General features: G+C 37.3%; 2 protein-coding genes across 4 annotated transcripts in view; one reads left to right on the forward strand and one right to left on the reverse strand.

The window, feature by feature from the left end:
• LOC132096671 (elongation of very long chain fatty acids protein 1-like) overlaps positions 1–24,526 on the reverse strand; it is a 642,822-nt gene that overhangs the window by 172,120 nt on the left and 446,176 nt on the right. The gene's annotated exons all lie outside the window — the stretch shown is intronic.
• Positions 8,247–24,526, forward strand: part of LOC132096665 (pre-B-cell leukemia transcription factor 1) — a 71,488-nt gene continuing 55,208 nt past the window's right edge. Inside the window, exons 1-2 of one of the 2 annotated variants that reach the window (XM_059502167.1) lie at positions 8,247–8,863; positions 9,972–10,045. In XM_059502167.1, the coding sequence (XP_059358150.1) occupies positions 8,676–8,863; positions 9,972–10,045 (262 nt within the window). In that variant the 5' untranslated portion in view covers positions 8,247–8,675. The remainder of the gene's footprint in view (positions 8,864–9,971; positions 10,046–24,526) is intronic. The other variant, XM_059502168.1, reaches the window with a different exon arrangement.

Raw genomic sequence — 24,526 nt, forward strand, 5'->3', positions numbered from 1 at the left:
AATCATAACACTTTTAAAATGTAATTTTGACTATTTTCAATGGCTATTCATTTCTCATTTCACGTACACAGTATTTTTATATTGTAAAACTGATGTTTGTAATTACAGAACTAAAAAAAAAAAAGTTAAATTAGGTAAATTGTTTTATCTTGGTGTTTTTTCTTCCTTTTTTGAGTATAAAAAAAATGCTGAAATCACAATGCAGCTGCTCTTGACACTTGACTCTCACTGCTGGATGCTATGGAAAACCAGAGCAGAGCTTCCTCTTTACTTGTTTTTTTAAAAAAAAATTTAAGAAACACAAAAGGACAGGCTGGCATCTGATGGTAAAATGGAATTACGGTTAGCTGTCTTTACTGTCCACCTTGGTCACTCACCGCACATGCTCACTGGGAATGAAAACATACGGTAGAGCTCTTTATGATGAGAGGGGAAATATTTTATTCAGATTTATTAATTTAAAACTGAAGCATGCCTGTTGACGGAGGGACACTTCTTCTCAATCTGTCATCGTTGAAGTCACGCGCGCCTGACACCGCGATTCATTTGTCTTGTCGTCACTGACAGTCGGATTTTCCCACAGCACTCCCGCGAGGAGTCGCACAGGGATTTTAGAGACGGCATAAAGAAAGGGAGGGGGAATAAAAGACAACATACTGTGACAAGGAACAGCCATTTCATTAATGCAAATAAGCCTGAAAAATGCTATGAACAGCACTGAAAATCCTGCATTAGTGATGTATTTTCCATTCCTAGCACTTTTTAAAGAGGAAGTGAGTGAAATGAAGTCTTGTCTGTCATGGTCTAAAAAATCATATTAGCCAGACATATTTAAAATTAAATTGTGGATTTATATGCATTGTTTTTAACTCCAATGTGAGATTCGGGTATACTGAAAAAATATTTGAAGTAATTTTGCGGTAAAACCGTAAGCGACCACCAAAACAGAATGCATTCTAATCGAAACTATGAATGTGATTTTACAATTAACAATATTTACCTCTTACAATGTTGAAATCTGGGCAGTTTCACCATGCTGAAATTTGACTGGTTCCTGACCAATTTGTATGCCACAAGGGGGTGATCAATGCAACAATTGTACATGACAGTCACATTAGATTGTCGCATTCCGTCCCCCCACCAAACATACAAATTGGTTGTGAAGAAACAGTTACCCTCTGCTTGTGATAAAATGATAAAATGGCAAGATAAAATTAATAATTTAAATGAATGATTTGATTAATTTGATGAACCCAATACGTCTTTAAAAACATTTTATCAACGTAAATTTACAATTAGTCATCATAACCACCATTGTGCTGAAATAGTGTTTTAACATTTTAGTGAAAATCTTTACATCCGGTCGGGCAGTCGCATACAATCTAGCCACATAAGTTCAAATATTGCAGTGCATCCGAAGCTCAAATTGGATCTTAAATTTACATATTCGCTCCACACAGTTCCTGTACAACTCTACACTGAAAATGAAAGACCTCTTTTCTGTTACTTGTTGGTTGAAGCTAGTGGAAAGGTGACTTAATTCATTTGTTTGGTTGTTGGATGACATTTGTTTTCTTTAGTTCATATACACTAAAAAAGTACAGCCGCAATCAGAAATAGTTTTTTCAAACTTCACTGAAAGCAATGTAAATTTAGCAGCAGTGTAGCACACCACTAAATATGCAGCGCAGGAAAGATTACTTGTGCGCAATGACCATAAATATAAACAAACTTCTTTTATTTCTGCCATTATGTTTACCTTTTTTTAATTAAAATTATAACTTTCCAATCCTACATTTACTGTAAGCTAAGGTGGATGATGTATTGGCAGTGCTAAACATGTAGGTCGCTCTTGGTCCTGTGGTTTATTCATTTATTTATTTTTTCAGTTTCTCTCTCCTTCAATGTCTTTCTCATTCCCCAGCCTCCCCCGGCCCAGCCCGCCCAGCCCCTGCTATTTGTAAGTTTGATTTGGAGCGATGGGTCAGCACATAAACTCAGCCTGCTATCTGCCCGCTGCTCTAAGTGGCCTTTTCGCATGGGAGGCTGGGAGGTGCTGAGTGGCCTTCCAGTAGCATCTCTTGACATTTACAGTAGTGTTCATTCTCTCTCTCTCTCTCTCTCTCTCTCTCTCTCTCTTTCTATTTCTCTAGGCATCCACCCTGCAGCCGTAAATGAGAATGTTTTATGACAGGTCCCGCTCCCTTTTTCCTGTGGTCAGGAGCTGCTGCGTGGTGTGTGTCCTCACAATGGCCTAGAAAACTGACAGGTTTGTGGAGGGATGCTCGGGAGAAACGCTCCAAAAGAGACATTTAAATGAGTTAAACTTACCAGTAACCAACGTTTCAGCATTTTATTATGGAAACCAGCTTTTTGCATATGAAATAGCAGGGTGACATTGTTCCTGCTTTTGATTTGGTTGTTTGCTGTATTTATAACATGACTACTAAAGCTAATGACATAAAAAACTAACTTGTTCCTCAGAGATGCAATGTTAAGAGAACAGGTAGATTTCTTCTTATCCCCAAAGCTTTAGAAAAGCGCAAAATGCTGAATCAACCGCTGACCTGTAACCCATTTAAAGCTCAATGAAAGTTTAATTCCTCTAGCCCTGTCTTAAGTCTAAGGAGATGGAGAGGTTTTTGGCTTTGCACTTGATGCAGACTCAAGCTGTGTCCAGTTCTCTCTATTTCACACTGCCTTTTATACATGCTTTGGGGATACGACGCCCCAAACAACTGAATATTTCATCACAGCCTCCCCCTGAGAGATGTACTTGAAGCTTGCAGCACTGCAATGTCTTCTCAACCTGGTCCGCACTTACCGTGCAACAGTGATCAATAGACGTGTCATGTAGTGCTTTACTCAGCCTCTGTTACACTGTGGCATGACAGAGGTGATGAGAATCTAATGTCTTACTTAAGAATAATAAATGATTGATGCAGATTGAATCCCAATAGGGTTTTGACATGAAACACAACTCTTCTGGCAATCCTTCACAATGTTGCACGCAATAAAAAACACTTTCGTATTCTGTAACAGGCTAATTGTGCAACATGATATCATAACTGTCAATCTCTCTGTTTTATCATTTTGTCTGTCCCCTGGCATCGAAAATTGCCAGTGGTGAAAATAAAAATGCAAACAAAATTACGAATATTTAATTTGTCTGAGAGCTTACGGGTGAATGTGTCATTCATTTTTCAAATAAAAAAAATTTTTTTTTTTTAATTCAGAGTGGACAACTATACTGATATCAAAATGAAGAAAAAAACAACAGCAACTAATTAATTAGTAATCATGGTAACACTTTAGAATAGGTAACACCGTTTAGTTGCTTATTGGCATGCATATCACTGGAATATTAGCCATGTATTAGTGCTAATTAAAAACACATTAATGCCTTATTCTACTTGATCTTATTCTACATCCCTAATGTTACGTGCTTTGGTTGTTCTTACCCAATAAGATGTATAGGAAAATGTATTAATGTTAATGATAACTCGAGACATTTATTAAATTGTAATTAAACTGAAAATTTTCTTTAATGGGGTCATGAACTGCTTTTGTTATTTAATTTTTATGTTCCCTGAGGTTCAATTATTATGTTATCAAGATATACATTAGAAAATATCATAATTTAGAAGTAATAGGTTATTTCCTGTCCTGATTTGACCTTCCTCATCAGAATGCGGACCATGTAATAAAAACAGTTACTCATACGGAGTATGAGCTCACACAGCATCATCTTTCACTTTCAATCTTTCTGAAAATCCCGCATTGAATTGTGCCTTGTTTGTAAAACAAATCTGCGGTAAAAAGAAATGAACAAAGGATCAAGTTATTATTGATGCAGTCTGGCTCTTCATTAAAATTAAATTCATAAAGTTCATCTTTCCCAATGTTAAGATCAGAAGGAAGGCAATGCAAAGATAGTTTTTCTACAACATGGCACTGCACAGCCTCTTGTTGTCTTCGGAGCCATCTTTATCATTTGGTTTCTATGCAGACCTGCGCTTGCCTCTTGTAATTTACACTACATGTGTGAATCGGTGGGCGGGGCTAAACAGACAGTGATGTTGTTCTTCTTCTGAGGAAGTGGTGCTTATCCACACTATTAAATCACAGAGTGGTACATTCCACAAACTGTCATTTTGGAATAAGCTGTTTTAAGACTAATGACAAAATTTGGAGTTCTGAAATTTACAGGATGTTTTTATATTACAATGACATCTTATATTTCAAAAGATCAAGGGAATTTTGGCTTCTCAGGTCATTACCCCTTTAAAATTCTATAAAAGTATTTTAAAACATGAAATCAACATAAATCCAAAGACATTTCTAAGTGTTTTACACTATAGATTTTTTTTTTATTGTGGATGCTCTTATTTTTCATTGACCCAACTATTCAGCCTTGCACTGCACAACCATTTAAAACTATTTAAATGTTTCCAAAGCTTTGGAAAAGATGAATGTGCTTGATATAAGTGAGAGTATGCAGATCACACATTATTAGAGAGGATAATTTAGATGAGCTGGCATAAATATGAATGAAACGAGTGAGCTAGAAAAGTGTTCAGCAGCAGCACAATGTGCTCCTCTCACCGCTGGGAATACAGAACTGCTGATCGGTAGGGAAAACTGAACTACTCTAAATTCAAACCACAAGAGTTCAAGCGTCTACAAGAGAATGTCAAATATCTGTAAGTGTGTTATTTGCTGCGTGAAGCTCATTGTAAATTCAGACTGGGCATCAGTTTTTTAATGTGCGGGCAATTTCTGACACTGCTAGAATGACCGGAAAATGTTCAAATATGGCAAACTATATCAAAAGGCTAATATTCAAGCCTGGTGTTGCATTTTTTCTTCATTAACAAGAGATGTTCATACTGTTTATGCAGCAGTTTCATTTTTGCAATGTTTCTACTAAACTTTCTGGACAAGTAAACAAGCAGCAGTGAGTCAATACTTAGAGCAAAAACACTGTATTCCTTCCCGTTTGGTTCAGAAGATGTTTGACATTGAGCTGTGTGGCTGTAGTACATCATGCTGTAGAGTCTTTTCTGGCTGTAGGCTATAGCTGTGAAGAGGTCAGGCAATCATTGAGGTCTGGTTCCACAGAGGAAGGTCACTTAGCCTATACATCTGTTCCAGCCCAGCAGTCTTCAGATACTATCACAGCAGCAGGGCCAATTCCTTTTATCATTAACTAGTTCCTCTTCTTCTTCAGCTAATGAGAAATCTGATGGATCGATTTAACTTCTACTGTGGTGTAAAAAATGTCTTTTACCAAGAGTAGGGATCACATTTTGCCATCATTCACAGAGGAACGTGAATTTCCAGTATGATCTCATCATGGCAATTTGTAACTATTTTACATTTTGCCAATTTTTTGGCTAATTCATAGGAATTTGTACTTTATCAATTGCATGTTTTCATATGACATGCTTATGCCTCAGTGACAGTTAAGTTTAAATGAACCTTCAAGATTTTTTATTTTTTTAATCTTACATTTTTGCACATTAATTTGTAGCATCCAGGTCAACAAAATGAATACAAATTAAGTACAAATTAATACTAAAATGAAACTTCATAAAATAGCTGTTTTCTTATGATATTGGGTTGGTTGCTACTAATGGTAATAAGGATAAAACTAGTAAATTAAATATTATATATATATATATATATATATATATATATATATATATATATATATATATATATATATATATATAATTATTTATTTTTTGCTTATTAACCCATTTATTGTCCCGTTGTACTTTACTTTTTGCGAAATGTTGGCTAATTCTTATAAATTAATGCAATCTTATTTATTCATTTTTGTACAATCTGCTTACACTTCACTGATGGTTAGGTTTAGGCATGGACCTTCATGTTTTTTTTTCAAATAAAAGTCTTAAGTTTTATGTATGAATTTGTACGATGTGATTTGTAAAATATTTGTTTTCTCTTTATATTGGTTTGGTTGTTGCTAATGTACAATAGGACAGAACTTAGGAAATGGAAGGTAACACTTTAGTTTAGGGACCAATCCCCACTATTAGCTAGCTGCTTATTAGCATGCATATTACTAGCATATTGGCTGTTTATTGGTACTTATAAAGCACATATTAATGTCTTATTCAGCTTGACCATATTTTAGATCCATTAATCCTACCCATACCTAAACTTAACAACTAACTATTACTAATCAGCTACTTATTAATAGTTACTACTAAGGAGCTTATTACAGCAAAAGTCATAGTTAATAATTAGTAAATAGTGAGAATTTATCCCCAAACTAAAGCACTAAATATTATATTTAGCGGGTTTCATTCATTTATTTATTTACATTTTGCACTTTATCCTTCTTTGTTGGTAAAAGTTTTTACAAAAAACCATTTATCATTGCAATCAAAAAAGAAAAAAAAGAAAAGAAAAGTGTAAGACATGAATGTAATACATGAGCTCTGAATACAGTCATAATGCATTGAGTGATTTCTACATAATCCCTACCGTATCTTTTCTGCTCTCTGAAATTGATTATATTGCATGCAATAAAAAGTTGTGATATTACCTATACGACCAGTATATGTCAGCCTCACCTCCTAAGTAGGACAGGTTAAAGTGGTGTCGTTTTTCATAAGGAACATAATGGAAGGTGACACACCTCATATGTTGAGCACGGGGATGAGACATATGAATAGCTAGAGTGGTGCTTCTGGAATATTTGCTCCAGTGATGGGTACTCAGGCATCATTTAACACTCTCTTTATTGGTCCTTTTCCCAGCACCTGCAGCCAGAGCGTGACATTTCTGCCACATTCTGAGCTCCGTGTCAATAGCCAGTTAATTTAATACCGTTAAATAGACCACATGGAAGAGCAAACTGCCTGTCTGATCATTTTTCCAAGACACATTGAGTGATCATGGTGGAGGAGTAATGAATCTATCTATCTATCTATCTATCTATCTATCTATCTATCTATCTATCTATCTATCTATCTATCTATCTATCTATCTATCTATCTATCTATCTATCTATCTACAGTACAGACCAAAAGTTTGGACACACCTTCTCATTCAAAGAGTTTTCTTTATTTTCATGACTATGAAAATTGTAGAGTCACACTGAAGGCATCAAGGACTATTTGACCAAGAAGGAGAGTGATGGGGTGCTGCGCCAGATGACCTGGCCTCCACAGTCACCGGACCTGAACCCAATCGAGATGGTTTAGGGGTGAGCTGGACCGCAGACAGAAGGCAAAAGGGCCAACAAGTGCTAAGCATCTCTCGGGGAACTCCTTCAAGACTGTTGGAAGACCATTTCAGGTAACTATCTCTTGAAGCTCATCAAGAGAATGCCAAGAGTGTGCAAAGCAGTAATCAAAGCAAAAGGTGGCTACTTTGAAGAACCTAGAATATGACATATTTTCAGTTGTTTCACACTTTTTTGTTATCCATATATAATTCCACATGTGTTAATTCATAGTTTTGATGCCTTCAGTGTGAATATATATATATATATATATATACCCTCACCTTTACACTACATGTTTACATGTGATATGATCATGATTTATTTGACAGAGCAATCTGCATGATACTTTAATAGACCCTGTAAATATTATATGTATCAAATATGGCAGCCCTATCTGTGTAATGACATGTTTTATGGGATTTTGACACAGACCTAATCTTTCAGATGGGTAAACTAGAATTAAACAGCTCTCCTTGTTTTTACACCAGTCATGAATCTACAAATGTTCACATTTGAAGTTTGACAATTTTTTATTGACAGCTATGTGTAAAAATGCATTGACAACTCAGTTCAGAAACTCCGAACTAAATAAATAAATTCCTAAATTAATTTGGTCATATATTTACACTAGTGGAGTGATATGAAAGACATCTTTAACGATCAATATCATTTACAGAATGAGATGACATGGAGCTCCAGTCGTGGTTGACGGTGGAAACGAGCGGACAGAGAGGCTTTATGCCAAGCACCATTATTTATTTTCATGTTCAACCTCTATCCATCACCGTGTTACCACCCTGTCCAGTTCCCGGCGCTAACGCCACATCTTAAAGCTTATTACGGTGACCCACCTTCCTCGGGAATATGATTGACGTATCGTGGAAGAAGTGAGGCGGGGCCAACAGCGCACTCTCGTCCAATCACGGCTGATGGGCGGCGTCCCATTGTTTTGTGCCAGTGCTGGTGGGCGGAGCCTCTCGTTATGTGTCAGTGTTGCCAGCAGACCTGTGCGAAACAAAAGCACTTCTCTCCTCACGTTTAACGCCTTCAAAGCACGTCTTAAAGCTGTTCCAATCGTAAAGCTGTCAAAGGAAACAAGGAGTTGCGCGGCAGAGTCGCAGATTACACAGGATTACAGCAGCCCTTAGACTAAGTTGGGCTCTGTTGTCTTGGCTTTGGTGGCAAGAGCAGGAGTGGCTTGATCCTAAAGCAGCTCTCCAGATCAGATTTCACCCAAACCAGCTGTGAGAAGGAGCCTTGCCTTTTCTCCCCTCTCTCCTTCTCTCCATGTTGTAATCGTGATCCTGACATCTAGAAAGAAAAGGGGGAGTGACGGAGAGAGTTCCTGAAGGAATTTTCCTTCTTCTAAGCGAAAATTGAAAAAGTCACCAGAGTCTAGAGAACAGCGGCGAGAATGGATGATCAGCCCCGGTTGATGCACTCCTCTCACGGGGTGGGCATGGCCGGACACCCCGGCCTGGCGCAGCATATGCAGGATGGCACAGGAGGAGCGGACGGCGAGGGAAGGAAACAGGACATTGGAGACATATTACAACAAATCATGACCATAACCGACCAAAGTCTGGACGAGGCACAAGCCAGGTATATATCCAAGAATGTATGCATGCTGTCTCTGTGTTGTTAACTTCATAGTAGCGTTAGTGCTTTATATTTTTATGCATCACCCGAAGCGCTCCGTCTTTTAGCGTCTTCTTTCAAACTTTTATCTATGCGTAGTTTTTATTTTGCGTTACAAACATGCTTCAGTCACCTCCGAGTGCTTTTTTTTTTGCACAATCTCAGCTGTCTTCTTCTTCCCAGATGCATCGTTTCGATTTCCAATTGCTCTGGATCTCGCAGGTTACAAATGAGAAAGCGCATTGATTCAGTGCCATTTAGACTTAATACACGTTGCGGGTGGATTCAGTCCTAGTTTATTTATTTATTGGACTGCAAGCACATTAGAACCGAGCAAAGAAATAAACGTGACCAAGTATGCACATTAAAACATTTTTAATGGTACGTATTTATAAGAAAGTCCATAACTGTAAAATGAAAAAGTGGCTACAGTCGTTCTGTCGTCTACTTGTACGTTGTTAAATATGTTACCTTCCATACAAATATTCTATGCAATAAAACGCATTCATTTAGTTGTAATTTAATAGTTATTAGGTAGCTAGTTCAAGACTAATTTACATGATTGAAGTGTTGACAAAAATATTCACTTGACCCTACTAGCCTTAGTAACTGTCAACACAGGTGTTTATAAAATACTTGCAGAAATGTTACTTTTGGAATAATACTTAAAATGGGATTTGTAGAAATAACCACACATATTAAAGTACTCTTATACTGATATGCACTTTATATTTGTGGTTTAATATTCATTTCAGTATGTGTTGTGCCCTTATATGAGAATTTCATAGTCATTTTCCTTTGCAATCCAATTTATGATGCCATCTATGATGCACGTGAAATATTCTAACAGTTTTTTTTCTCATTTAACACATGCATCACTCCCAAAAAGTGCTGCACAATTTAGAGGCATTTGTCAGCTGTCTTCTATCAAATGCCATTTGTAAAATACTCAAAAACACATTTCCATCAGACACAGCAGACATTCCTTCTAAGCCTAATGTCTGTGTTTTGACAGTTTTGACAGGTCATGCATAGTGACGGCTTGATATTTATTTTCTGTTTGTGTTTTTAGGAAACATGCGCTGAATTGTCACAGAATGAAGCCGGCTCTATTCAACGTCCTGTGTGAAATAAAAGAAAAAACAGGTGGGTTTACCTGTCTTACAGTACATAGAGAACAAAAGCTAAAAGTTGCAAGTTCTATCCTTTGTTTAAATCCAGTTGAAATCACATTAAACTGAATATTGATTTATTATTCTTTTTTTGCTACAGAGCTCTTTAATACAGTGATGTATTGCGTGTCTTGTGAGAATGTGCGTTATTAGATATGTAGATAGAAGAGAATTTGCAGTTAGAGTCAAGACTGCACCATGTCAAAGTTCTGATATTACAATAATAACACAAAAATTCACGCTATTCAAATAATGTGTGAGTCATACCGCACTCAGATTCCTCAGATAGATAGTTATTATTATATTGTGTGCTAGGATTATAATTTTTGCAGCTGAGCTGAAGTGAATTACTTAATACAGCATTTTACATTGTATTGTATCATTGGTTATGTTATGCTGCATTGAGCACTAACGATGAGGCTTTTTCTTGTGTTATTTTACTTTTATAGCCTACAGTATATGAGAATATCAATGTCTTTAGTTTGAAAATAGGATTTTAGAATGTTATTTTACTCATTAAATTGAAAAAAATCATTCAATTTTGTCTGTTAACTTTAATTTACTCTGCCTCATGGTTTTGATAATGCTCATCTGAGTTTTATAAACTCGACTTCTTGCGAAATACTATTTTTTTTTTTGCTGCGCTGTCTGGCTAGATGCAAATTCTAAATTGTTAATGGATATATTTTGAAGGTTTTGTTTGATTAAAATGTAGCTGGTTGAGTAAGGCACTTTATTATGGGATTTAAATCCTGCCGTGATTCAAAACTGAAAATAAAGTTCTGAAAGGTTGAAACTAAGTGTTCGAAAACTCAAAATCTTAAAAAAAATGTTTTGCAAGATCGAAAAATAAGATTTGCAAGCTTGCAAAATGTAAAAAAATAAAAACATTATGTTGTTTTTGAGATTTCCTTCTTCAGAACTGCAACATTTTTTTTTACGATGTTGCGCAAAGAATTTTTCAGAGTTTCAAATTTGTCAGTGTTCTCCCACTGTATTAGATTGTTTTCCAGGTTTGAAACCTTGTAAATGGTGATCTGAAAACTGGTGTGCGAATGTGAGAAGAAAAAAAAGAAACTCTGAAAACAGAGCTTTGCAGGCTTGCAAAGTGGTAAAAAAAATTAAATCACTTCAAACATAATTTGGTTTTTGAGTTTTCCTTCTTCAGAAGTGCAACACTTTTTAATGGTGTTGTGCAATAATTTTTCAGAGTTTCGAATTTGTCACTGTTCTCCCAGTGTATAGTTTGTTTTCAAGATTTGTAAATAGTGATCTGAAAACTGGTGTGCGAATAGGTGAAAAAAAGTTTTGAAAACTGAGGTTCGAAAGGGCGAAACTTATTGCATTACATTACATTTACACTCCTATTGCAGACAATTTTTTCAGAGCCGAGTTTACAACACCCACTTTGCGGAGATACGCACACACAGTTGCGAGCTTGCGACTCACGTGATTTGTGGCAGTGTTGTCACGCAGCTCTGCTCTGAAACTCTAAAACTCAGACTGAGCGAAAATGAAGCTTCGCAGCCTGGCAACTAAAAAAAAGCCTGAAGGGAGGGCCTTCTGCTCTTGGCCAGTGCTTTGCTGTCTGCTGACGTACAGTCCAATCACAAGTCGTATTTACTGGAAAGGTGGGATTGACCGACTGCTCCGCCAATGACAAAAGCACACAGGATACGCAAACAGAAGATGCAGAGATTTCTGGCCACAAAGCAGTCCCGTCTAGCATGGCGTGCGGTCCAGTTCTAAAATAAGGTTACCGACTTGTCGCTGGAATTCACCATACAATTGCCAGTAGCCACTGAGTTTACCACTGATAGGCCGGCGGTGCATCAGTATACACACTCACCTCACTTTCCTCAGCTGCCGACTCACTTTCCTCAAGCAGCGAATGACTCATTTTCCTCAGCTGGCGACTCACTTTCCTCACGCAGTGGACCACTGACTCTCTCTTCATGTAGAGACCGAATATTATAATTAAAGTGACTTCTATAGTGCATCCAAAAGAATATTTAGATATTATATTTAAATATTCAGAAAGGTGTACAGTGTATTTTTTACTTTCATTAAAATATTTCAGTAAAATTATAAATAATTGCCTATTACAAATTTATGAATGCATGGTTAACGTTTTTCTGCAATCACTATAGGCTATATGTATTGAGAAATTTTAAAATCTATATTTTGTAAAAATAATAAAAAATAAACCTTATTTATAATCTAAACATCTGTATTTTCATATATTATATAAGTAGTATATATATAAAATATAAGTATATATATAACATAAATAAGTAGGCTAATAAATATATAATGTTTAAGACATATGATAAACTATTTGTTCACCACCACATCACTTAAATTGATACTGTGTGTGTGTGAAAGAGAGCGCATTGAGGATATTCTGTAGTCTCAGCCCTTCGTTTGGGTAAATCTTTACTGGATTGTCTGTACTCAATCCTTATCCATCTTCAAGAATCAGCTTAAAACCCATCTCTTCCAAATTTATTTGACCCTCTAACTTTAAAACTCACTATTCTTAAAAAAAAAAGAATAATATTAAGCTTTCTAATCTTTTGTATTCTATCGGTTTTCTTTTATTATACTATTAACAAAGGCAAAAAAAGAGCTCTAACACTAGCTTGCTCTATTCTTTTTCTATTCTGTTTTCTTTATTATATTATTTAAAAGCCTTTGTTACATGTAAGCTAACTGAGACTTGTTATAGCACTTGTATATCATAGCTCTTTTGTTGTTTTTTATTGCTTCCATTGTCTGTTTGAGTTTGTGATGGATTGAGAGAGGATAGAGCTGACATTTTGAGTCACCAACTTTGCAAAAACCCAACAAAAACACGTCCTAAGAGTCCAAAAGCATTCACTGCTGCAATGAAGCATGTTAGAATTAATAAATACAGTTAGACTGTACTTATAATTTAAGCCATGAAAAAAAAATGTTTTACGTTTTTATATTCATTGAACATTAAGCAATTCTTGAGTATCAGCACATGTGCGCGAGCACAAATGTGATATGAATTTTGTAGCTACAACAGTGCATAGTAAGGTGCCGTTCACATATCGCGTCTTTTGCGCTCTCAAGCTCGTTATTTCCAATGTAAGCGCGGTATGCGTGCTCATAATGGAAGCGACTCGTTTTTTTCAGGCGCGTCCGCACCGCATCGAGTTAAAAACATCTAAACTTTTCAGAGAGCCACAAGCGCACCGCAGGTCATGTGACAAGAACCAACCAGTCAGCTTCATCCTTTCCCGTAACAACGTTGAAAGCTCAGCCAAGATGAAGGAATTTTGAAATAAATTTAGTAGCAGAGCTACTGCAAGCGATTTTTAGTGCTGCAAATTCATTTATCCTTTGCTGAAATTTCCGCGTCTTCATGGAGAGAGCAGGTCATAGTTGCTTAGCAACAGCAGACGCGTTTTTAGGCGCGACATGTTAACGGCCCTTAACACGGTGTTTTGTTCCTTGAATTCATCAGATTTTCAACGAATCAAGTGATCCAGTGATTCAACAAGTTCAACACTTTCTTGTTTCCTTTCTAATAGAATCAGCCGTTTTTTTTTTAACGAAAAGTTTGATTTGAACGATTCAATAAATACTTAAACCATGGTTTTGCTGTCACCTACTGGCGGTTTTATTGTCATCATTATTTATCCATGACAGACCTAAACCAGACAAGGAGCCAGCCTACTACCAGCACAAAAAAACACATTTAGCTAAATATTTACCAAAATTCATTTCAGGCAATTTCAGGCCCCAGAAGGAAAAAAGGTTATAAATAACAGTTCATTTAATAAGGCAAATTTTTCAATAAAACCTTTTTAAAAATTATGATTTTGTAATTTGTAATCATTATGTGAAATTAGCTACAGGACCAACCCCCTACCCCCCGAAAAACAAACTGAGTTGAGGAAAGTGAGTCGTTCGTTGCGTGAGGTGAGTGTTTATACTGCGCTTTTGTCATTGGCGGAGCAGTCGGTCAATCCCACCTTTCCAGTAAATACGACTTGTGATTGGACTGTACGTCAGCAGACAGTAAAGCATTGGCCAAGAGCAGAAGGGCCTCCCTTCAGGCTTTTTTTTAGTTGTCAGGCTGCGAAGCTTCATTTTCGCTCAGTCTGAGTTTCAGAGTTTCAGAGCAGAGCTGTGTAACAACGCTGCCACAAATCACGTGAGTCGCAAGCTCGCAACTGTGATGGTATCTCCGCAAAGTGGGTGTTGTAAACTCGGCTCTGAAAAAATTGTCTGCAATAGGAGTGCAAATGTAATAAGTTTCGCCCTTTCGAACCTCAGTTTTCAGATCACTATTTACAAGGTTTCAAATCTTGAAAACAAACTATACACTGGGAGAACAGTGACAAATTCGAAACTCTGAAAAATGATTTCACAACACCATTAAAAAGAGTGTTGCACTTCTGAAGAAGGAAAACTCAAAAATCAAAATTATGTGTGAAGTGATTAAATTTTTTTTTTACCACTTTGCAAGCCTGCAAAGCTCTGTTTTCAGAGTTTAATTTTTTTTTCACACATTCACACACCAGTTTTCAGATCACCATTTACAAGGTTTCATACCTGCAAAACAATCTAATACAGTGGGAGAACACTGACAAATTTGAAACTCAGAAAAATTCTTTGTGCAACATTGTAAAAAAAATGTTGCAGTTCTGAAGAAGGAAATCTCAAAAACAACAATGTTTGCAGAGATATTTTTATTTTTTTACATTTTGCAAACTTGCAAATCTTATTTTTCGATCTTGCAAAACTTTTTTTTGTAAGATTTTGAGTTTTCGAACACTTAGTTTCAACCTTTCAGAACTTTATTTTCAGTTTTGAATCATGGCAGGATTTAAATCCCATACTTTATGAGCAGTTTAAAAAGTCCACCAGAAGCGCTATTCATTAGAGTGAAATGAACATGCTGTTTTGATTATGCGATCGTCCCTGAGTGAAGGTTTTTCCGAGGCAGATTGCTACAATGAGAAAAAAACAAAAAATGTCGTATCTTCCTTCTAATTAGCCCCAAAGTGTAATTTACAAGGATTTCATTACATTGTAGCTGAATTTGGCTCTCTGCCACACTGTCTAAAAGGCACTGCAGTGGAGAGGTTCCCCCCTCCTCAGTGAGATTCTGACCGACTGAAGAGGGCTTCAGAGGGCCACTGTATCAGCGATCACAGGGGCCTTATGGCACTAGGTTAGCTTTTTTTCCTCCTCTTGTTTAGCAAGGTTCTCCAAGAAGGGAAAGAGTTATGCCTGGCTCTTTTGAACTGTCTGGCGTCACCCGGGGTTCACTCAAAGTTCGTTTCCAAGATGAAGAACAAAGTGACTTGGACCTCTTCCTGGCTTTTTGCTCCTGCTTCTCTTCCCACAGTTCCTGGCAACCAGGAACCTGCAGGGCTTTTGACTGGAGAGATGAACCCGTTTAGACTCCAAACATGCTATAAAAAATGTTCAATTATAAAGCTGGGGATATTTTGGTCAAATTATAGTTGTGATGTCGCTCCCAACCTGAGGAGTGTGTAAATGAGTTGTTTGTTTGGTCTATATTATCTTCTTTTTATCTCAGTGTACAGTGTGAGAAGCCACCCCCTCCCCCCACACACACCTCACGTTGAGCTTTTGTTTGTTTTTGAACACAGCTCTGGTGTTGGTTTTGTCAGGGGGGTTCATCTCAGCTTCCTCGCTTGTGCCGCGGTTGCTTTTCTCTCTCAGGACTTCATTAGGCGCATCGGATCATCGGAATCAATCCTTCTTGCATTTGATCAGTGTTTGTGTAAAAATATATACATCAGCTGATTCCTGTTTTTTTTTGTTTGTTTCATTTTGAAAACACAAAAAAAAGTTTGGTCTTTCCAGTTGTTGAAGGTAGTGGGAGGAAGGATATTGTAAACACACACACACACACACACACACACACACACATACACACACACAGATATGCATATTAGTGCTCTTTTTCTGAAATTAATTGCGATTAATCCCACCCAACATTCAAGTTTTTAAATATACTTATATTGCAATAATTTCACATTCAGTCTTCAAATGGATGTACAAAAAAAATAAATACAGTATATTTTTAAATATTTGTTTAATGGCATCTTTTTTGTATGACTGAAGGCCAGCATTAGTGATACCAAAACCGATCTCTCTATAAAATGCCCCCCCCCCCCCCCCCCTCCATATTTAACCATTGACCATGCCCATTCAACATTACAGTATAATTGAGAGCTATAAATTTGACCATAAATTAGACTTTAAAAAATAACTTCTAATTTTAGTAAACTTAACACAATTTCCACATAAACCATTTATAATAAATCTCATATTTACCTGTGTCCTTCAGCAGAAATATACAGAAATTTAAATTATCAAACACTACATTAAACATAGTTGATTCCTTAAAGCTATAAAAGTCCTTCCTCTTTTTTTTCTTTGTCCTTTTATTAATAGACGCCACAGCAGCTGGTTTTAAGGTTGTTTTGGCTGCTGTTTCTTTAGGAGCTGCCACCTCTGAACGTGACATGGATCTGACACGCATTATATTTTTTCTCAACTCTTTTTACCTTTTCTGACCCACTTCAGGTCTTAAAGTCTCTATTGAAAACCATTTCAGAGACATATTCTTAAATGTGACTCATATAAAATATATTATATGCATGTACAGTTTTAAGGCAGCTTTAATCGCCTTTTTGGTAACTTCATGACTTAACTGACCACAACATTGCATGCACGTAGTTTATTTCGCACTTTGATATGAAAGTATACAGGCTACCGTGCGCCGGTGTCTTTGTGTGTGCACAAAGTGTGTTTGTGTGTACCGTTTCCGGGCTCGCTTGACTTGTTCCTGGCGCTGAAGTGAAGTGGAGTGCGCGTCTGAAACGTCTCCTGTTCAGACGTAATAAATGCACTTCTTGTCAAGAAATGTGTGTGTGTGTAAAATAAAAATATATTTGTTTTATTTAATCCATCAAACACCCCACTACAAACTATTTCTGTAGTTTTTTTTTTTTAGCTCTGGCCTGGGAATTGAGAGACAAAAAAAAGATTTTTGGTGCTTTTACAGTAGATTCTATTGATAGTAGCCTGGTAGTGACTTAAGAAAGCACTCCGAAAATAGAAAGAAGAAGAAGAAAATAAAAGATTCAGTGTTTTTAGATGTCAGTTTTTAATACTATTGAAAATGCTGTCGGGAATATGGTTAAGCAAACAGTGAAAATAAATGAACTCAAGCCCTGATGGTTGATTTGAAAGGTCCTTGTACATTAAACCCCCCTGTGCTCTCTCCTACAGAATTAGCCGTGAGCTGTACCTCGGTTCACTTCCGTCTCTTTTTAATGTGAGGGTGTAATTTCACACTGCACAGACAGACACCACTAAAAATCCAGCGCCGCCACGGAGAAAATGGCTCAAACCTCCGCCATGACATTTACTGCAAATGTGCTGAGCGCCCAAATGAGAGCAGCCACCATTTTTGTCAGCCCTTTTTAATTTTTTTTTAATAAAGAGTCAGCCTCATTCATGGTTTTATATTGTTGCAGCGGTAGAGTCTCAGGTGGATTACAGAAAAGCGAGGTTATTAAATCCATAGCAGGTCTGTTTTGTTGTGTGGTGTGCTGTGGTGTCTTAGCTTTCATAACAGACTGTGGAGGTCATGGAGCCTTGCCTCAATGAAACAGTGGCTCTCTGTTTTTAAAAAAGGAACTTTTTGTGCTCACAATAACCTTGATTTACAAGAGCTTTGAATGTTTGAATCAACCGCGTCATCACCTCAGGCACCTCAGCCTGCTGCTTTAAGCACAACTCGTAATTCCTATTCAGACACGACACAGTTTCTTCGACAGGAACAATAAATTTTCGCTCCGGTAATATATTTCATCTGCAGACGTGTTGAGAGAGCACGAAATGACACGGCTCCTGTAATTCTTTGTAACCTACGGCCGTCTTGCCGAGATTGACTCGGCTGCGAGTTGCCCGGTGCACACCACGTGTTGCATGGCGGCGTGTTAGTGGCGTCGCAGTGTTGACAGCCGTGCGGGGGGGAGCCGTGGTGATGAGACCTCCTCTGGCAAGCAGCTGACAAGCGGGGCAGTACGGTGTGCCAGCAGCAGACAGAGCCGGCCTGAACTCCTGACCTCGCCGTGTATTTTTACACGGGGCCTGACCGAGCTTACATGGCACAGGCCGGCGTGCACGAGTATAAACAAGTATTGCAGCTCACGAAACAGGATGTGATGTGGGTGGGGGCTATTAAACAAGGCTGCTTTAGCACCGCAAGTATTTCGGATTATTTAAAGCCTTGATGTATTTGTGTATACTGAATGCTCTTGGAAATGCAAGGCCGCTGTGTGTGTGTTTGAATTGGGTGATTGGCACATATAGATGGCCGCGTATGGAAACGTTGACATTAACTTGGATGTTTGTTGGTATCGGGTTTCAGCTCCTTTTACCCTTGGGGCTTACATCAGGCCTGTTTCACATGGACATACATTTGCCCGATCATGAACAGAGCTTTAAAAAATAAACTTAAACTTAGCTTGAACTCGCTGAACCGTAGAGGGTCGATGACAGAAAAAAAATGCCACTTAAAAGAAAAGGAAAATTCTTTTTTAAATCATGTCAGGGTTAGAGTTAGTTCAAGCTGGTTACAAAAGTAAAAATAAATTTTCTTCTAAAAAATGTAATGTGTTGTAACTTAAAAATTCAATACATGTGAGTACACACATTTTCAAAGATAAATGTTTTTTTTTTTCATATATTTTGATTGTATTATAAATAAATATCATTATGTTTTTGAGGATTTGGTTGGACCACATGACATTTTACAGCCTGAACTAACCTTGCCTTGTCATAAAAATGATCTGATATTTGAAGTAATGTATTTTCCTAGTCACAAAATCCTAATGGTCTGCAGGGGTTTTATGCCCTTAAACATTTATAACGAAGTGTAATTGGGAAATTAGAAACATTCTCCTCATAGTATACAGGTATTCAAATCATTATATCTATGAATTGGATTTTTTATGTATTTTTAATAGACAGACAAAAATTAGTTTTATGTCATTGACCCTACTTCTGGATGGATCTACTTACTTAAAATATGTATTTATCAAAAAAAAAAAAAAAACGCATCCATATGCATAGATTTATTGTTTACATTAAGATCAAAAACATATATTTAGAAAATATCAATTTTTCCAAATCAAAACATCCCATTTCATGCAGAATTCAAAAGTTATTTTAAGGTGGCACTCAACAAATGATGCTTTCTGGCATGTGCATTTTGCTAAAAGCAGTATGGAGATATTTGATACACTGTTATCATCTAACCCGGCACGTGCAGACACTAACAAGCATGTCCTTACTTGTATCTCATGTCAAATGAGTGAAAGAACCTCACACGTATCTCACACTTATCTCAGAGTAGTGATTCATTTACCTTTAACACAAGATTCAGCTGCAAAGTCTTACAAAATATCTTTCAACATCAAAATAAATGTCTTTCTTTCATATATTAATATAGCCATTATGAGATGAGAAAACAAATAAACAGAGTACATTTTGTAAGAGTTGTATTTTGATGTATTACTCTTGTAATATTTCACATATTTATTCACAGCGTTCTTTTACCTTTATTGTAGCGGTATCAGTGCTTGCAACACCATGCTTAATAAAGTTTGGGCTTCATTCCTTAACTCATTTGTTCTTTGTGCGCCACGTAATTTTAGAGCTGGCAAGATATCTAACGACCGTCGTGGTGAATTGTGGAGAAATATTGTGATTGCTACAGCTACATGAGGGGAGTCTCTCCTCCTCCTGTTTTATTTGGAACGTGATTGCTAATCATACTTAGGGCCGTTGGAACGGACATGCCTCAGTAGCAGCATAATGTTTCCTGTGTGTTTCTGTTATTACCCAGCTTCAAGTCTAAACTCACTCGCAATTAGAGCTCCTTATAAATTATGCAAATGATGACTGGCGTAATTGAGACATGTTAATCATGTTTTAAGAGCCTAATTACAGAAATGTATAACGGAGGTGGGAGTCTCTAATTAGCTCTGATAACAGGTTGCCCGTGTGAATAGTGAAGAAGCGCTTTTTGTGTGGGAGGTGTTTTCCTCCTGCGGATGGTCAATAAAGGAACCCAAACCCTCATTTTATGGAATAATAATTGACATGGCTTAAGGTTATGCTGGGCCTGTTTGAAACTGTTGCATTTCGTACCTACATTCTGTACAGAGTCTTGGCTGGCGACATCATGTTAATATTGTTTCACATTGCTTTAGGATCAAAACCTTTATTTAAAACCACCCCTCCTCCTTTCCTGTACGTAAGGGATCACAACACATGAAGTTAATCATCAGCACTCAGCAGGATTTTGCACTCAAGTAGAGCTGCATGATTTGGAGAAAAAGTCTTATCGTGTCTTATGTGATCAAAATTGTGATTGCGCAATTTTTTTTCAAAACTCCATATTTTCTGTGCTTTATGACGTGCTGCACAATTTTGTGTTTATATAGCATTAATGTAGTTATTAATTATTATTATTACTAAATAAAATACGAAACAAAATTTTTAATATTTCACAAAAAAAGAAGAGTGTTTAAAAAAATAAGCAAAAATGTAAAATTACTATATGAATTCTTAATGTTTGTCTTAATATCTTCATTTTTAAATGTTAAACTGTCAAGCTTTTATTTTGGCAGAAAATCGCAGTGGGGGCCTTAAAGCTTCTCTTTTGTTGACCAAAATTGATTTATAAGCACTTCTCATTAATTACAAGTTTGAGAAGGTGGTTGGCATTTATTGCATTCCCAACATTATAATCGACTTAAACTCTGAGCAGATGCATGTGTAAAACGTAAAACATGAGCTGCTCGTGTAAAACGAAAACAGTGCCACGCTATAAATATAACTATAAATGAATAAGGAACACGCCGTTTCTTATTTTTGCATGAATTGGCTACTAATACAAGCTGTTTTGTTTGTTTTAGTGTAAGGCACAATAATCGTAATGGTCATTTAATATTTCCTTTCAAAAGATTTTTAAATGCATTTAAAGTGCATTAAAGCATGGCAGCGCTGGCCGGTTTGGATATCTACAGCATCAATGCCAGCCATTCTGCAAACTGAGCTTTGTTCATAGTTGTCTGACAGATATCATATTCAGAGCCATTACAGCGAAAACATCTACTCACTTATTGGATTAAAAATTGCTTTAGAGAGGAAATTTGCTTGCAGATGCGACAGAGCTTCTTTTTTTCTGTCTGATATTAGTCTGTGGTGCAGTTTGTAGCTCAGTGTAAAAAAGCGAATTACAGTAAAAGGCTCTGCAGATGCTATTATTGTCTCTGTGGAGTCAGACTCAGCCCCTCAGCGGTGCAGTCAATGGCCGTGATCCATATAAAAGCATTAGGGCTCTCTCTGCCACCAAATCCTCATCGTTACAAACACATTTCAATTCATTCATTTCCTTACGTGTCTTAAGTGTAAAAGGTGGTGCCGTTTTCAGCTACGGTTGCCATACCAACACCACAGGAGTTCATTTAGTTTATTTCAAAGGCCGGCAATTGCCGCTCTCCCGCGTCCCGCTGTTTGATTTTGACGACGGTAGCGGCTCAATACATAAAAGACCCCCCTATATTCCCCCCAACCATCAGTTCCCCCCCTTCTCCCGCTGCTGTGAGCAGTCAAACACAGACTGGCGAGCACCCCTTCCTGTCTCGACTTAGTAAAAATGACACAAATTAATATATGCTACTTAAACCAGACCAAGATTAATGGCCGCCTTTCGCCGCAGTTTAGGAACACTGTCAGTCGACACGCGCTCATTGGACGGAATCAACATTTATTCGCTGTAGTTTCCTGTGTTCAGAGAAACGTGGAGAGATTGAGGACCTGCACACACACACACACACACACACACACACTCGCACTGAGTAGCTGTGTGACCTAAAACATCCTGTAGACTCTATTCACATCCCAAAAATGACTTTTACACACGTTTTCATTTCATAGATCGTGTGTTAGCGTAATAAAATGACACTGATATCGTTTACCTTTGTTAGATTTCACCATACAATTATAGTGTTGCCTCAGCCACGTCTTAGTATTTTACTTGAGGGAATGTCTCAACAGGGAAGTGTATTTTCATATTCATTCCATATACTTTAAGCTAATGACATGAAATACAGAGTGTGCTGGGGAAGAGGCATGTTGCCTGAGTGGTTTAGCATGTAATGAATGTTTCTAATGTAGATTAATGTAATGCTATTGGCGTGGTGTGGCTGTGCTAAAGATCCCTTCCACTCTCTTTAATCAGCAGGGGGTTAGATTTTACAGCGGGCGAGGAGATAGAGTCGAGGGGTGCGGGAGGACGTGTGTCGTTATGTGAAGGTAACGCATAGCTATGAGTCGCTCTCTTGCCGTGAAATATTCTAATTTATGCTAATGAAGCTGGCGCTGCCGTGAGAAACAAAAGGGCTGGCTAAGAGCCTGCGTAACCCCCTCCGTGAGCACATACATGAGTGTACATATTTTCTCTCTGCGAGAGTGAAGGAGAGAAATGATGAATTAAGCCACCGTCCTCGGTCGTGTTCCTTTCTGATTGGCAATGCTTTAAAGCAGAAAAAATTCTAGTTTTAGGTCTGGTTATAGATAGAATTTTGTGGGTGAATGATGAATTCAACTGTGAATTACCAATTTTACCATTTTCATGAAGAACTTGTTCATGTGGATTTTCATGAGGCGTACTTTCATAAAGGACATATCATGAAAACGTAGGCCAACATAATGTCTTTTGGTTGGTATATAGAGTACAGTGTATACTTCAGTACATTTTATTAATGCATTTTAATATATATTTCTAATCTGAAATGTAACAGTTTTAATAAAATAAGATCAGGTTGAGTAAATGTATATGTACTACTTTTATGAACAAAAGTTCATACAGTATATATTTTTATGTTTTTATGTTTTATTCTGATTTATTCTGACTAAAAGCCGATGAACAGTATTGTGTATATAGTATACACTATAAGAAATCAATAATGTTACAAAAGATTTCTATTTCAAATAAGTAGCACAATGGTTCTCAATATCTATAATAATAATAAATGTTTTTTGAGCACCAACTTGCATGATTTCTGAAGATTCATATGGCACTGGTGGGCAATTCAGTTTTGCCATTGGAGGAATAAATTAACATTTGAATATATAAAAATATTCGTCCTGCACCACGTTGTTTAAATAGCAAATGCATTTGCGCCCATTTGTATGCCCATATTCTTTCTTTCAAAAAATCTTATTGACCCAAAACCCTTAAATGGTAGGATATATATTATGATATTATATATATTATGAAAACTCACATTATTATTTTTTTTTATAAAAAAGGGGTCTGTATATACTCATGTACATTTATGTATATTTTTGCTTTTTACTCTGAAAATTAACATAAATTCAAGTACATTACTTTTGAAGATTACTTTGAGTTAAAGTATTAGAGTCAACGTTTTCAAAGTTGTAGAATTTAAATTTAATGGATATTTTTATTAGTTTGTCATCAGCCAATAAATTAGCAAAAAGCAACGGCTGTTTTCAAACAGATTTCCCAAACATTCTCCCATCTGTCATTGGTCATTAAAACAGATAGCCCCGCCTCAAACTCACACCATTGGTTGAACCACTGTTGGCATGTCAAACAGGTCGTGAAATGTTTTGATAGTGCCAGAATGTTTAAATTTTTTGGAGAAAACGATCAATGACATACGCTTTAAGTTGTGACAGGAGAAAGTGTTTTAACACACAGCAGATGCGGCTGAATGCAGGGCCGACTGCGGAGGAGCAGAGCGTGCAAGTGGAGCACGAGGAGGTGGATTTGGATCACTTCCCAACATGGTGGCCAGTGAGCGCGTAGGTAGCTTTTAGCACAGCGGGGTGAGGAGCAGGAGCTTTAGCAGGGGTCAGCGCTCACCACGGCCGCCTGGCAACACCACACACACTGAGGAACCGTGACACACTATGCCCTGAACACTCAGGCAAGCTTAATCGAGGGGAAACAAAGAGCCCCCATGTGGCAAGGAATTCAAGGTCTTGCAATAGCTCAGTGGGCTTCCCCTCGAAAATGCGCTAGGTGAAGAATGAAATGATTCGAAGGCAATATGGTGCGTCTGTGAATTGCAACACAGTCACCTTCTGTAATTATGTGGGTGGTAATTACTTCCTGTATGCTGAACACAAAATGTTCAATAGCGTCTGACCTTGAGGACGCAGGTCTCGCATCTTTCAGTTAATTGCATATTTGCTATTATAGTTCGTTTCTAAACTGAGAACTGTTTGTGCAGTGTATGCTCACTGTCCCTGAATACACACACACACACACACACACACACACACACACACACACACACACACACACACACACTCCTGATTCTCTATGTTT

The sequence above is a fragment of the Carassius carassius genome, chromosome 20 (genome assembly GCF_963082965.1).
Source record: "Carassius carassius chromosome 20, fCarCar2.1, whole genome shotgun sequence".
NCBI lineage: Eukaryota > Metazoa > Chordata > Actinopteri > Cypriniformes > Cyprinidae > Carassius > Carassius carassius.